At 37.9% G+C, this 16,297-nt stretch overlaps 1 protein-coding gene across 1 annotated transcript; it reads right to left on the reverse strand.

The window, feature by feature from the left end:
• Positions 1–3,866: 3,866 nt before the first annotated feature.
• SNX20 (sorting nexin 20) lies at positions 3,867–15,114 on the reverse strand. The gene is made up of 4 exons (XM_009571213.2): positions 14,924–15,114; positions 12,711–12,888; positions 10,942–11,093; positions 3,867–8,384 (listed from the first exon to the last, which is right to left on the reverse strand). Exons 2-4 carry the CDS (start codon positions 12,874–12,876, stop codon positions 7,716–7,718), a joined length of 987 nt encoding a protein of 328 aa, XP_009569508.2. The 5' UTR covers positions 12,877–12,888; positions 14,924–15,114; the 3' UTR covers positions 3,867–7,715.
• Between the last annotated feature and the right edge of the window lie 1,183 nt (positions 15,115–16,297).

Raw genomic sequence — 16,297 nt, forward strand, 5'->3', positions numbered from 1 at the left:
CCCGTCACGATTCCTAAATAACAACCCTTTCTGTCTATGTTTTTTTTGGGTTTCCTTTTTTTGACCGTCACAATTTAGTTTCATGGCAGACTTAATAATCTCACGGGCACCAGAGCTCTCTGCCAAGGTTTATGCAGATTTAAAGCCTGGATTAATCTGGCCCAGTATTTATGAAATGTTCTGAACATGTGAAGCACTATAAAAGCGCTGTATATTATTACTGAGTCAGGGAAGTTCCCCCCTGCTCACTCGGCCCGCGTTTAAGCTGCTGTTCCTGGAGGTGAGGTGCGGTGACAGCAGCAGCCAAATCTACATCTCATCTTCTGAGATTGTATCTCTCTGCCTTTTCTTTCTGTCTTTCATTCTGTCTCCCTTTTATTCCTTTTCCTTCTAGAATTTCTGGAAGAAACTGAATAGGAAGGAGGGAGGCCCCCTTCAAAGATTTCACCTCCTGAGAGTATTCTTTCAAAGACTTTGGCATAGTCTTCCCGGTTTTTTTGCTGCTGCTGGACTGCCCAGTTCCCTCATGCTGTTTCCTAAGCACTTTTAAAAGCTGGCAGCCTCTGCAGAAACCTTTTGGAAAATAAAATCTTGATGCCGGGGGAGGCCTCTTTCAAACTCTGGTGTGCAGCTGGCACTCTGGGGGGAGAAGCCAGTCTCCAAACCCAGGCGGCCCCAGCAACTTGATAAAAATCACTAGCACGGCCTGGGGAACTGCAGGGCCTACGCGAGCCAGAGCTGAGGGGTTTAGGGGCTGCTTCCCAAAACGTTTTTATGTTTTGTTACTTAAAACACAGATGGAGGTGACTGGCAACTACAGTCCAGGTTTAGTCATCATATCTTCCCCCTTTTTTTTTGTTGTCAACAAGGAAGTGAAGCTCAAAATCAAATGTACTCACATATAGTGTTTGGGGTATGTTTATGTCTTTAATAATTAAATTAATGGAGCGTTAAAATTTTTCACAGTAGTGGGACTCAAAATAGAAACACCTCTCATTTTCCCACTTGGGAATGTGGCTATCTAAAATGGATTCAATAAACTTTCCCCGGTACAGTTCAGAAGGCATTATGGGTCCATTTATTTTTACCTCCCTCCCCCCATTATTTGATAGTTCTTTTAAGAGTTGTGAGTTTTACTTGGTTCCTTTTGATCAGAAGGAAAAGGTACTGTAGGAACTGAGGCACTGCAGTGGCTCTGGCTTTGAACTCACCAGGTCTAAAAGCCTGCAAGAACATTTTCTCTTTCAGCTTTCCAGCCAGCTCATAGAGCTGCCTGATAAAGGGCTATGTTAAATTGTCCTGAAGGACAGCTAGAAAGCTAGGAACTATGGGCTGAACTCACAATGGGATTGATAAATATATTTTTAGTTAAATCATATTAAAATTTAAATGTTAGACTTTAGAGAAGATTTTTTTTTTTTAAAAAAAATATCAAGTCATTAAATCCTTTTTGTTAAAAAAATGTAGTTTATTTTCCTTTGCCTTCAGCTTGTGGGGGTCCTCAGCTCCTGCAAATGCTGCAGCTCCATCTAGTGGCATTGTAGCCGGTTGTCAGGATGGAGGTAAATCTTTTAGAAATGCTAGTAAGGAACACAAATATTGGGATTTAATTTACACATTTTCAGTAAAATTCTTTAAGATTGCCTTTAGGCTATCACAATTAGAGTCTACTCCTAGCACTGCCTGGAATGAAACAATACTTAAATTGCACTACTTTAGAGAGATTAGTACATGAATATCTATCCAGTCAATTTCTCTTCAGTATTTTTCTTGCCTGAATAACCACTGGCTTCCAGATGTATTGCTATTTCTAATGGAAGAAGGTAGTATGTTTAAAAATATGTATGTATATATAACCATGTGGTACTCGTAAAAGTAGCTTTGATTCAAATTTCTTAAAACATTTGGCAAATATTTATTAAGCATCAAAACATTCAAATCTGTTCGCTCTAGCCACTCATCAGTCCATCTGTCCATTTACCCATCTATCACGCATAAAATTGTGCACGTTTATATAGACAGCAGACCTTATTCTGCTCTCAGTTACATTATAAACTAATTTATTTTAGTGCAGTGACTTGCAACTCTCACTGGTCTGACATGAAAATTAGCCTTTTGTGTATCTGTATATAAAGCAAATATATACTCACAAAGTGTGATGAACATATGTAGTAATGTGATCTTAATGTAAGTAGGCTGGTTCTTTGGGGTTCTCACCTCATCCAGATGGGAATTAACGTTCAGTATTTTACACCATTACAACTGCGTTTAGTTTTTTCAACACATCTCGCTCCTGCCTTTGATCCAATCAGAAAATAAACATTCTTGATTTGATTTGCTCAGCTGCTGTCTGAGCCACAAAACCTAGATTTCATCTTGTGTCCTGAACTCGACTCCCATGCTGCTTGTACAAATCTGTTGAATTCAATAAATGTATTTAGCCTTATTAAGATTCAGGAAAGCAAATATTATCCTCCAGTGATGCAGCAGATAACAGGAGTTAATAACAAGTATGTGATAAAGATCACAGGGTTCCCTGTAAACAAGATGCTGCATTGCACAGAGAGCATCTCGTCTGCATATGTTTCATAAGTAACTAAGCATTCTCATGGGCTTCTTTAGTTATTTTAGAAAGTTATGTAAACAGTATTATCTTCTTAATGCCCCAAATGATATAATAATTGATATGGAAATGGAGCAAAGCTCAATAGATCGTAATACAACTCTCCATAGACTCTTGGAGATGATCTGCCCAGATTTTATTTAAATTTTCTTCTTGCTTGTATGTATGCAGCCTGTGGTATGTTAGACATGCTAGGCAGATGGTGGTTGGACAACTTTTTCCTTTTTTGACCTCTTTTTTTCTGGGAAAAAAAAATGTGAATTTATACTTGGCTTGTTGAAGGTATCCTTCAGGGGCGTCAATGACAATGTGAAGAATAAGATCATAATGCAAAGCTCTGATGCATTGTGTGCTGTTGTTGAGAAAAGTATTTAACAACAGATTGCTAGCATTTATGATACTCTCTAGTGGTTATGTGATTCTTCTTGTTTCAAGAGCAGTGGAAAGAAGTACCAGAGTTCTAAGAAATGCTTACACTGGAAAAAGGTATTTGAAAATATTTTTCTGTTGCTTCTTGTGGAAAACTACATTGAACCCCAGGGATTTTTTTATATAGTCTAAAAAGACTTCTTGCTTTATTATTTGTATAATGTAGGGTCAAAATAAATTCCCTATTCAATCACTTATCAGTTCTTTAAATATATTATTAGTCAGACTTACTCAAGTCTTTTCCATAGACATCACATGCAAGTGTTTCAGGTGGCTGGTATCAGGCAAAAAGTAAGCTGTATTGTGGTTGTCCTTGCAAGACGAATTTAAGAACATGCATATCTCTTTTTTTGCAAAGCTGTGATGCCAGTTGTACTTAACTACCTCTCCAGACATTTAGTGTGGTCTCTAGGCTGCTGTATTAGACTTTGGGAAAAATCAATTCCTTTATTTGTACCACAATTCCCCGAGCTGTAAAATGGGGAAAATCATACATTGGCATGTACTGATAGAATATAAATAAAATACAGCTTTATACAAGAGTGCAGAGCAATACTCGTACACAAAAGAAATCTGAGATTTGATTAGGCTTGATCAAGGTCACTCAGTGAGCTTGTGATGTTGCCAAGAGCAGAGCTTGGGTCTCCAGACATTGTTGACTCCGGCTGCCTTCCAGGTATGGAGAATGGCTGATGAATGCTAATAATGCAAACAGGACAAATGCCAGCAACTGCTCATTTCCATTTACTTTATTAAAAAAAAAAAAAAAAGATTTTTTTTGTAAAAAGCACACATTGTTTTGAAAGGCAGGAAATGGATTTGTTTATAAAACAGTCTTTTATCATTCAAATATTGTACAGCAATGAAGAGTGGAAGTAAAATGGCTGGCTGGAAGCAGGAATGACATTCTTGCTTAATTTATGTTCCGTTCTTGCATATGTGGTAGTGCCAGAGTTTTCTTCTTCCAAAATAGCTTCACTGATGCTTCACAGATTCAGTTCATGAATGGGGGCTCTGCAGCCACCACTGTATCCCTGCAGCGGGCAATGTTAATGGGGAAAGTGACTGATCTCTGGCTCCCTGCAGGAAATCCGCCCGGCCTGGCTATCTATTTTAACTGTGTAAGATTAAGTTGCATGTACAGGCAGAAGGAACCCAGTCCTTGCAGGCTGTCATTCCAAGTGGAAGGTAGTAGGGTCAGTATAGGAGCCCGAATGTCACTACCTTTTAGTTTAGTAACATGTAACTGCTGAATTCTCACTTTGCTGTAAAAAATCAAGCAAAAAAAGACTATGCAGAAGTTGACTTTTGAAACGTGAGTAAATGAAAGCAGATTTTTTTTTGGCAGGTCCAGTCAGTCTCTGAGAGAACACAGCTAAGAAATCAGAACTGGCCAACTGCCCATGGAGCTGATGAGCCAGCACAGTCTCTCTACAGTCCAGTGCAATAAATAGATAGTTTTGTAACTTCTCTAGCGTATAAGGAAAGTAATAATTCTGATTCTAAAATAAGACTGCATTAGTAAGAAACTATGCAATCAACAGTAAGCACACAGGTTTGGCAACTTACTGCCTCTAAGTTCTCTTCCATTTCAAGGTATATTCAAGCAATGAAATAGGCTTGTAGAAATCAAAATTGCCTCTACCTCAATGCACATTTCTAAGTTAAACATTGGAGTCAACTTACTTGGTCAAGTTTCACAGCTTTTCTGTTCAGTGAGTCCTGAAAACCTGTATGAGGAAACATTACTGGGGAAGTACTGGGTGAGGAAATACAGGCACAGATGTTATTTGTGCAAAGTTCAGACCAAGTCTGTGGCAGAATTCCAGATCAAACATGGGTCCCATCATTCCCATTCATTGCCATCATCATATGTGCTTTCTCTTTCAAAGGATTTTCAGTGTCATCTCTGAAGAGGTTAATAAATCTGAAGGTCACAGTCTCTGCATTTGTAGGAAGGGAATTAACTGATTTTTTGTTTGGGGGAGGTTGAATTGTGGGGGGAGATTTAATTTTGTCATATTCTAATAGTAATGAAATCACAAGCTGATTTTTATGAACACTATACCTGACCCTTTGAAAATACATCAAGTGGGCTCTGCCAATTCACGCATGAAGTGGCTTGACTGGAAGTCTCAATGCAGCAAACCCTGAAATTAGCCCTTTGAGCAAGGCAGATGATAGGTTCTTCCTGCGTAGCTCTGAAGATGTTGTGGCTGATTGGTTGTCACAGACACCTCACTGAAAAAGCTCTCCATTAAAGAAGCTTGGTGTCCAGGAATTATCCAACAGACACAGTGTTCTTTTTTCACACCATTCCTGTATTTATTTAGTTAATTTCTTCCTTTAATACTAGGAGACTGAAATTCTCCTTCTGGTGGATATGGACAAAGTGACTTATTCCAAGACCGTTTTGCTGACAAAACTCTGCAAGCACATTGTATGGAAAAGCATTCTCAGGAGAAATTTGGTTCACACCAACAAAGCGGGGATGCGGGGTGTGGGTAGCACCGGCACTGTTTATTTTAGTGACTTTTGAATTATGTAAATTTTCCTCTTAGCCAAATACCACCTCCTAATATTCCTAATGTGCACTGCCATGCCAACAAAAAAATTGGTTAGCTTTGGATCAGTTAATCCTTCAGAGATGGAAAGATACAGCGTTATGACAAGATCTCTCTGATGTGCCGCTTTACTGGTACTTGTCCTTGCTCAACAGCATGTGCTTACGGACCCTCTAATCTCATAGTTGGCTGTAGAGCGAGGGGGTCTGTGGACACAATCAGCTACTCCTATACAGTCCCTTAGGAACCTGAGGAGAATCTACGACAGCCGTGCCTGCAATGCTGCGTGCTTTGAGGGGAGGGAGAAATGTGGGGAAATTAATTTTCCCTATTCGTCTGGTCTTTCACCACAAACTGCTGTGGAAATAGACCGGTGTGCTGGTCAGGCTTCCTTTCTGCCTTATCTCTAAGCGCCTGAGTGTGATGCAGGCACCAGACGTGCTTTCTTCCGTGCCACTTTGTGACTGATTCAGAGGATTCTCTAAGAAATTGTTACCTTTGATCCATTTAACTGTCCTGCAATACGTTATGTTGTGAGAAGATTAATCCTTAAGTCTCTTAATTAATTACTCTTAATTCTCTTACTTCTGGTATAATGAAATAATTGTCAAAAAACAAATAATCCACATATTTTGAGTTTAATGCCTAGCTGTTAATAGCTACTTAAAATATTAACTTTCCACCCTAGACACTCTTATTATTCTGTATTTTTTCCATGTCACCTTTCATGTAACAATGCAGAACAATGTTTTTCAGGTTCAGTGCACTTTTCAATTACCTGTTTCTTTTATGTGTCTGGGAGGTAAGTTAATACAGTTATTCCTAATTTATAGATAGCGTCATTGTGGTGCACGGAGTATCTGCACCTGGAGCACAGGCCTGAAAGTACTCAGTGGACTATGTTCAGCAGAGAATAATGACCCATGCTAGCATGACATGTTAACTACAATATTTATGATAATTAATTTACCAGATTACTAAAATAAGTGCATGGGAGAGAGAACAGAGTCGAAGGAAATTACAGAAGCAGGTAAATAGAGACATTTTCAGCTCTTAGGAAGCTTTCACAGGAGCATTAGGGCCAAGGTAAGACGAGTATTTGTAGAGATGGGTTGGATCCCCGATAGAATTAACTGTAAAATTGCAGGGCTACCAAGGTGATGTTTGCATGGTATACCAGTCCGTAAAACTAAGGCAACATCCAATTTACATAAACCTCTGAAAGGCAACAAGGAAGCACATGCTTAACACAGACTGTCTGTTAACCATGTGTCTCGCAACTCGATAAGCAGAATTAAATGCTAGCATTATATTAGCCAGATGTTCTCCTCAACAGCACCCTTCTCTGGTTCCTTTCAGTTATGTATATAGTGCATGTGGTATGAATTTTCTACCCCCATCAGAGCTGTACTTAAAGATCACGTCAAACAAGAATGTGCCTTCAATACAAGTCATAAAACTGTACCAGCTACAAAAGGGAAATGAAGCATATTCCCTCATATCTGACAGAATGATAATAACTTGTATTTTTTGCTTCTACAAAAGCTGATTGTAAGCCTTCCCCTAAGGTGTCTCCACCCACAGCAGTTGACTTCAGTGGGAACAGCACCAACCCCATCATTCTCAGAAATGGCAAGTGTTGTTTGATCAACTGGAGTAAAAAACTATGTTCTGTGTCTGAAGATGCATACTTTAGATTGCATTGACTGAGAAGAATTTGTCTTCCTTAAAGGACATAGATCATTCATGAGTAAGAAAGCCTTCTGATTCTGTAGATTGTTAAGTGCTTTATTCATTGTATATTCCTGTTCTGACTTTTCACACAAAATAGTCTATGTTCATAATAAGCAAATCACAAATTATTTTTTGTTGCAAATTTCTTTCCAAAAACTTTAACCTCATATCTGTAGAGTAAATATAATATTTTCCAACATAAATGTTAATGTCCCTTTTGAACATGAAAGTTATTTTATTTATTTTTTTCTATTAATATAAAGTTATGTTAGCCAAGCAGGTAATTTCCAGTTATTACTCTCTCAAGAGTCTGTGTTTTGGAAAATAACCTCACAGCTTTCCTCTTTAATGAATTTTTCTTGTGTTCATTGTACATACTCCCGAACTGCAAGTTCTTTCAGGGTAAAAACACGGATGGGATCTTTTTTTCTCTTCCATTCTTCCAGTTTTTCTTGCAAAGACAGGAAATCCTTCCCAAGTTCATACGCCAAAGTGATCATTGTTTCTAACAATGGCATATAATACCTGTGGCTGGTATACATATGAAGGCGTGATAGAGCTTTTTCTCCGTATTCAAAGGCACTTGCTGGGTTTTCCAGGTCCTTGTAGCACACGACGATAGCACAGAGTGTAGGAATAACTGAGACTGGGTTGCCTCTTGTCAACCTCTCCTGCAAACCGATGACTTCTAAAAAGATTTCCAAAGCTTTGGTGTACTGGCCACCCCGCAGGCACCCATATGCTTCCCGAAGCTCCGGTCTTGTTAAAAAGTCAATAAATTTTTTTGATCTTCGTATGTATTTCATAGAATAGAGAAGTCTTAGGTAGTCCTTGAAGGCCAATTTTCTCTCATTGATTATTTCTTCAGTGAAGTTCCCTGTTAAAGTTTTTTTGGGAAAGGTCACATCTTCCATTTCTTCACTAAACTCCTCCAGCAGATTTCTGTGCAGTTTCTCAAAATCTGAATAACGCCGTTCAATTACAGACTTACTGCTGTCAAAACTCCCTGTTTGCAAAATTATGATTTTATACATCTAAACACAATAAAACAGAAAAATAAGCATGAGAAGGACCATTCTAGCCCCAATGCAGCCAGATTTTTGTCTGTTATTGCTTTGAAAAGACTTTGTGCTTGCATATTCCATGAGCTAAAACCTTCCTGCACCAATTTTATGTGTGTAGTCTTGCATGCTCCCATGGCTTATGGCATTGCTGCTAAATTAATTGCTGCCTGAGATTACAGTGCGTGCTCAGTGTAGACCTGATCCTTGAAATCTGCAGCCACCAAATTAATAATTCCCAGCTCCTGCAGTTTTGTACTTTTTGTCACTAGACTTAGCTTTAGCATGTAAATAAGTTGTAGATAAACAGTGCACCAACATACCCTATCCTGCAAGGTGCTGGGAATGGTGAATTAGCAGCAGAACTGAAGCACATGAGATCACTTACAAAGCATTTCTGTAGTTGTACTTTGTTTATAACAGCCATAGCTGCTGTAATCAATCATCTTCAGTGAACTGAATGGATTTCCCAGACTTAATATAGAATGTAAGCTATTTTGCATTGGTCGTAATACTCAGAAGTGTTGTTTGTATCAGACATTTCTAGGGATTTGGGGGTGTTATTAATGTTGTGAAAGAAGAAGGAATATTTGGCAGTAATATTCGATGTGTGCAAAAATAAGATGGAGCAACTCTAAAGCCTTTTTCTGCCTCTAAATCATTGTCCTGTTATTCAAACTTACTTGGCATACAAACAATGCAAAAAAAAAATGTGACATTTCTACAAAAGTCTGTTTGCTATCCAAAATCCTTCACTAACAGCAATGCTGTCCCACATTAACAGCACTCAAGAGTATGTCTTCCTCAGCTCTTCATTGGCCTCAAAATGACTATAACAAATTTGATACTAGAAAAATAACTGCAAAATAAAGTTGTGTGTTATGTGTTATGGAAATAGATTCTCTTCTGATCCTGATCCAAGCACAACCATGGTGAGCAAGGGCCAAATCCCTAATGTGCATAAATCAGTGGAATTCCACTGAGGTCAGCTTAAGTGTCATGGTACACCAGCTAAGGACACAGACTGTTGACCTTGCTGGCTTCTGGATGATGACCATGTTCACATTCAACTTCACCCTATTCCCATTGAGTTATACGGGAACTAAAGCAGTTTTACTCATTCCAGTTGTTTTCTTTGCTGCTGTTGAAGAGTGCAAACCACTGCTAGCACTAGTGTCTGTCTGATTCTCTTCCTTGTTTTTTCTTAAAGAGAAATCCTCTGAACCCTCTTCATAAATTATCTTTACAGGCCCTCGTTGAAAGTTTTCTAAATTTGAGCTGACTTCTCTGATCTCTTTTCATTTATAAGTACCATGACATTTTCCTATACTTTGTCTTGCCGAAAAGTTTATACATGCATGATGCATACCCAAAACAATAGTAAGAACATTTTTTAAGCCATCGTTTTATCAAGGGCAGCTAAGTGAATAATATATGGGTACTTGTTTATTATTTGTGGACTGTGCATGAAAAAGGGAAGAAATATCATCTGATTAGACTGTCATTCAAATTGGCTCAATTTTGTCGTAAATCTTTTTTCTGAGTTGTGTAACTTATGACTAAGTTTAACTACTTGTATGTACACTGAATGATACTCTTGTTCTCATGCAGTTATATTAAAGTAATTTTAACTTTTAAACAAACTGGATACAACTGAGTGTATGCAAGAATGACAGCATCTAAGTAGGTGTGTATAGCATGGAACAAGATCTTAGGACGGTTTCCGGAACATTTATCTGCCTCAAATTCTACCAAGCTGCATCACTCAGTATCAGCAATACTAGCGTGATTCTTAGCATTTTTAATCTACAGATCTCAGATGTTGCAAACAAGGAAAACATACCTATCTGAATTTCACAGGAGCACTAAAAGAGACTTGCTTTAGATTAGTCCTCCTGAAGGCTAGGAGCCAAATCAGAAATAAAAACAAAATGTCAGTACTGTGAGTAAAGATACAAAAATCTGACTTCTGTTGTGCCTGCCCCTCATAGTCACGTTTCACCTTAAAAAGATGACAGAAACATGCCATCTAACAGAGCTCTAGGTAGGTAAGGGGAACGATCCCAAGTGATCTAGCTGGATTATGTCTTAAGACTTTGCCAACATCAAAGAATTTTGCACTCGTACTAACATAAATCTCTGATGTGGAAATTATATAAATGCAATGCAGCTCCTACAGCAGGCTAACTCAGTGGAAGTGCAACTATATTGATACTTATATACTTCTGTGAATTTCCTTAATATTGACAAATGTCTGGGTCTTAAGGATGCTCAAGCTATGAATTTATTTGACATCACTTTTCCACTGCTGCACATTTTGTGAACTGATTGTCAGAGGTTTTTTTGGGGCAGATTCCACCTGCTATGCCTATACAACCAGTGAGAAAAGGTTTTGCTCGTTATGATCACAGCTTGCAAAACTTGGCCCTCGGTAAGGCTTTCATGTAGTGAGGCATGCTGTGTGCTGTGCAGACTCCTGTAGAGTGAATAAAAATTAATGACCTTCTTACATATTAATTTCTTAGCTTACCACGTATTTAGATAAGTGATGCTCTACAATTCTGGCTGATGGGATTTCGAAAAGGAGTTTCACTTGTCTGCATTGGCGTTTTTCATTCTTCCAGTATTCCTGAAGCTCCTTAGTGGTCATTGAGGAGTTGGGACTTAGGAATGCACTGGAATCTAAAACAATATATTTAGCATTTCAGATTATAACTTTTGCATTTGGAAAGAAAACTCTTATGCATTTATTGTGAAAGGAGAGCCTAGAATTTCTGTTGCTGTAACAGCAAGACCTAAAGACTGATAAAATAAGTTATTTCACCACTAATAAAAGCATGTCCAGATTTTTGAGGAAACCTATTGCGGTCTGAAACTCTGTAAGACACCAAAACGGCTGCAGAATACAAAGTTATAGAAAAAATAGTGAAAAGAAGTATTGCATGTCTAGGTTGTAACCTTGGGCACAGTCTGAGCAGGGCATATGCATCACCATCCCAGAAGCAGCCCTAACAAACACCGACTCGGTCTTCTGAATCAGATGTGTCTCAGGCTGCTTTGTTGCTAAAAGGAGGAGATAGTTCAATAAAGCTGCAAATTCAGGCATGTATTCAAATACTGACCCTATTCAAATACTGGGTTCATGCAGTAACAGGTAAAAGTTGAGAAAACATGAATATCCTAAACCTAGAGGTCTCGCTTGAAAGCGAGGGAGGTATATAAAATATTTGTAGAAATATTTTATATACCTCCCTCACTTCCTCTCTTTTTTTTCCCCCCAGTCACATACAAACACACGCACACGTATGTGCAAATATACATACATGTGCGTATATAAAAATGGTCAGAGTTTGCTTACAGGGGAATTTCATGCAGCTCTTCAAAAGGGTGATTTCTCTGTCTTTGAAATCTACTGACAAGTGCTTTCATCAGGTGGCATATAGGCTAGCAAAGTGGATAAAAGACGGAAAATTTGTATTTCATTGGGCACACCAGTCCCAATTTCCAATCAATAATGTCCCTGTCGGTGCAGTCAGCTGAAGTCAGTCTGCAATGTACCTAACATACAGATAATGGAGGTGAATGACCACAGATGTATGGAAAGATAACAGTTTGATGTAGAAATATGATTTAGAAATATAATTGTAAATAGTACTGCGTTAGTGACTCTACTTTTTCATGTACTTAATCATTTGGCCATACAGTTTCAATTATGAAGGCCTTTGGGGTTTGGCTCAATCGCTACAAAGCATGTATTTCCTAAAAGAGGTGATGTTTATGACATCTTTGCAGGCTGAAAACTTGACAAGATTATATATATTTTAGATTATATATAACATTTTATTTAATAACAGATGACATCAATCTTGGGCATAGTAAAAGGCATATGAAGAGGCATGGTTCAATCCTGCCTGTTCATAAGGCATGTGAGAAACTACAGATAGGGATTAGATTCAACCTTGGTATTCTTGCTGATACAGCCACAAGTTCAGGCTTTCTGATGTACAGAAAGTGCTGCATCTGACGATCACTGTTTTGGTCCCTGCTGTGGAAATTTAACTGCAATACATTTCAGGTGCAAAGGATGTAAAAGGAGACCTCTGTGTGTATATATACACACCAACATGTGCATCTGTTTCACTATTGCTACTTCATTATTACAAGTTTAATCAAGGCTTATTTTCAGTGGAGTATAGCACTGTAAATCTGGATTACTGCTGCAATAAATAAAGTGAGTTTTTTAATAGAAAATATTAATAGCATAAGTCGCTACATGAAAAATTAAAAGACAGCATCAACCTTGTGAATCATCTTTTTCTGGGTTTTCTTTTCTCGCTTGACATGAAATTTCAGCTTCGGGTTGATTTTGTTCTTCATCAGACGGACTTGTGGTAGCAAATGTAGTCATCGTGCTTACAGTTTCAAACAGTTCCCTTTCTGCTGTGCAGCGCGAGTCTTGTTCCATCGCAAGCTATCACTGAAAGATCACAAAAAATATGACATTTCTAAGTAGTGTGCCTTTAGATGATCCAGTTTGATAATCTTTTTTTGACTTGCTCATTGTTCTCTGTGAACTTGTATAACCGTAGTTTCATAAAAACTAAAGTAATAAATAGAAATTACCTAGCTACCAGTGAAGAACCATCCTATTATCATTACCACTGAAAGTGTTTGGTTATCTTTTTGACAAATTAAAATCAAACATGAAAAACATAAGAGGTTATGTTAAGTAAGATTAGGTGGAAAACTCCATTCTTATCTATGAGAATTTTGTCATAAACTTCAGTGGGGGCAGATTTTTTCTGCTTGTATTTTGCCCTCAAGCTTGCAACTATAAGTTTACATGAACTAAACTATTGGAGATAATTAGTATAACTAACAGCCTGGCTCTCTTATACTGCTAGAAAATCACTGTTCTCAAGACTCTAAAACTTGCTATCTTTTCTGAAACGTGCAGGGAGAAATAGGGTTATTATCTAAAGTAGTAAACTACTTTTGTAATATTTAATGAAGTTCTCTCCAGAGAATTGTGTCTACACTGTGAGAGCAAAACAATTGAATCTGCAGTAGTTAAGTGGAAGGGGAACTGAGTTTTCTAATTATTATATAGAAGCATTTGCACTTTACTTGTCATTTTAACTTATATACTGTGCTTGTAGTAGTAGATCTGTATCCCTATTCTGCCAGGACTACTATTTTACCACCGATAAAATGCCTAATACAATACACTCCTACTCCATAGACCAGATCGGCCATTCTGGCACAGAAATGTCTCCCCGGGATGATGGATTTTTTTAGAAAAAAAGATCCCTACCTGTTACATCATTGCTATAGTAGCTGTTTGAAAAAGTTCTAAGAATATCCTAACAACTTTGCCAGGGTGCTGTATTCTGTTTGTTAGCATGAGAGAAGTGTTGCTCACAATTCAGCCAACAGGTGAAATTCAAATAACAGAACGACCTACTTTAAAAATGCCCAAGTCTCCCTGCTACAAATGCAAAAATAATTCCCAAGTAGAGGTTAAGTAACGAGAGGGTTTAGGACAGGGATGTTACTACATATCATGCCGCCTCCACTTGCGTACCACACAGTTATGCAATGCTAGATACAGAGGTGAGGAAACTCCTCCAGCAGACCTATTAATTTCTGGTAGACTGCAAGGCTATAAAAGAAAAAGCAATTACTTTCCCCACTGGAAATAATCAAACTGCAAACCACTTTCCTCTAACAGAAACCCTTCCTTTTTCTGGCTTGGATAAGCAAGTAAACACATGTTGTTATCCTCCTTAATAAGAACATTATGGAAGCCCTTATTTGTTTACATCAGACTACAAGGTAAAAGTTGTCACTGTTCTTCCGGTCCTCCTTGAGATCTGCTTTTTGAACATGAAGAGTAGCTTCTTTCTTATTGTCTAAATGCTCAAGACTTTTGAAAATAATGCCAGTTTATCCTAAGAGCATAAACTTGCAAATTTTTGGGTTTTAGTGTAAAGATAATCTCAAATACAGTAGATCAAATGAGGAATCTGAAAACGGCAAAACAAATTTAAATAACAACTTTTTTTTCTTGGTTGTGAGTTGGTATAATCCTACAAGCTCAACAGTATTCAGAGTCAAGATGCATCTCTTTATATGTATTTATAACTTTATATACACAAAATACACGTATATATATGTGTATATATGTAACAATACCACTTTAGAGAATGCAGAACCTTAACATTCTGATATACAAATCTTCCGCCCTGAATATATCTGCCTTGAAAACTATCTGTACTTCATATAAATGGTTTCATTTTCACATCTAAAAAACACTGTAAGCTCTTTTAAGTAAAACCTTATTTATTTTTACATGGTATAAAAGTCCGAAACAATACAAGCCCCCCGTGCAACAAATTACACAATTTTACTTGGAACAGACACTCATCCTGTTCCGTTTTAGGGTAAATGACACTCCAGCTGCTTCACTGTGTTGTAATTTCACTTGAAATCGAAGTGCACAGAATACTCACCTTGGAGCTGCTGAAGAGCTTTTAGTTCTGGTACACGTGGAGTTTGTCCTAAGTCATGGAAAGCCTGCTTCACATTTTCAAAACACAGAAAAATATGTCCATGTTTTCTTCTAACAGGCACGTTCTCTATTTTACAAAAAGGAAGGAAGAAACCTCGATTAAATCAGACTTCCTCAACCAATTGACTCGCTGGTTCAGTGCCGACTGATTACGCGTGAAGTTTCCTATCTATCTGCCTCGAGCAGCCTGTACGGCTGGTTGTCCACGGTCCAGCTCCATCAGCAAAGGCAGGTTTGCAAATCTGAGTGTCAGGATTACACGTGCAAACAAAATGTCTTGCAGATAGAAGAGTTCAGCAGAAAATACAATTACAAAATCAATGGAAGCTTCTCTGCATGGATTTCAGAAACCAAAAAAACACACTTAGCAGAAGACAGATTAGGAAAACGTAGCCAAATATGCAAATGTACTTATGTGGAAAAATAAGCCCCTTGGGGCATCTTTATTAGACTTAACATCCAGTTCAGAAAAGATAATGAAGATGGTACCACAATAAATAGCCTCATTCTACGTAAACTTGCACTTTCTGACATAAATCCCAATTCCACACAGTGCTTAAACATATGATTAATTTCAAAAATCTGCTTAATTAAAGTTCAAAAAGGAGCATTATCATATCTGACATAACTACTAAACTTGAAATGGGCTTATGTGTGTGCCTAAAATTAATCCTGTGCTTAAATTCGTTGCTGAACCGAGGACAAAGTGAAGAAGAAGAATGATGCAGTTCACTTAGCTTTGGAAATTTGCTTTAAAGCATCAGGATAGCTATTTCTGGGGTAAATAACAGGAACACTATCTTTTTTTTAGTAATGTTAAGTTTCCCCATTGCCAAAGCTTGTTCATTGAAAAACCAAGCAATTTTAATGCAGCACAAATGTGGGAAGCAAACATCCAAAGATCCACATGGATCCTGCCCCACACATTCCTTTAGAACAAACAATTTAGAATAATGTAAAACCAGGGCCATAAACTGGCAATGCCTCTCTTCTGCTTTATTTGCAACATAAACCAATGCCAACTTTAACTTGGACTCAGTCTAGATGTAGTTGTTTTGCCAAAATAGCTGTCAGAAAGATGAAAAATCACTCCCGTGCAGCTACAGCCATATTGGCAAAAGTCCTAGTGTAGACACAGTTATATTGGCAGTCCTTTAGCTAGTTTAGCATGTTCCATGTGGAAAGTGATTTAAGTTATACCAGAGAAGAAAACTGTGCTTGCCAATACAGCTCTAAGGTGTAGCTAGACCAGCCAGGCCTTTTATGTGTAGACAAGGCATGGGTTTCTGGCTCAAGTCTCATTCCTTTAAAGTTA

Source organism: Cuculus canorus, chromosome 13 (genome assembly GCF_017976375.1).
Source record: "Cuculus canorus isolate bCucCan1 chromosome 13, bCucCan1.pri, whole genome shotgun sequence".
Lineage (NCBI taxonomy): Eukaryota > Metazoa > Chordata > Aves > Cuculiformes > Cuculidae > Cuculus > Cuculus canorus.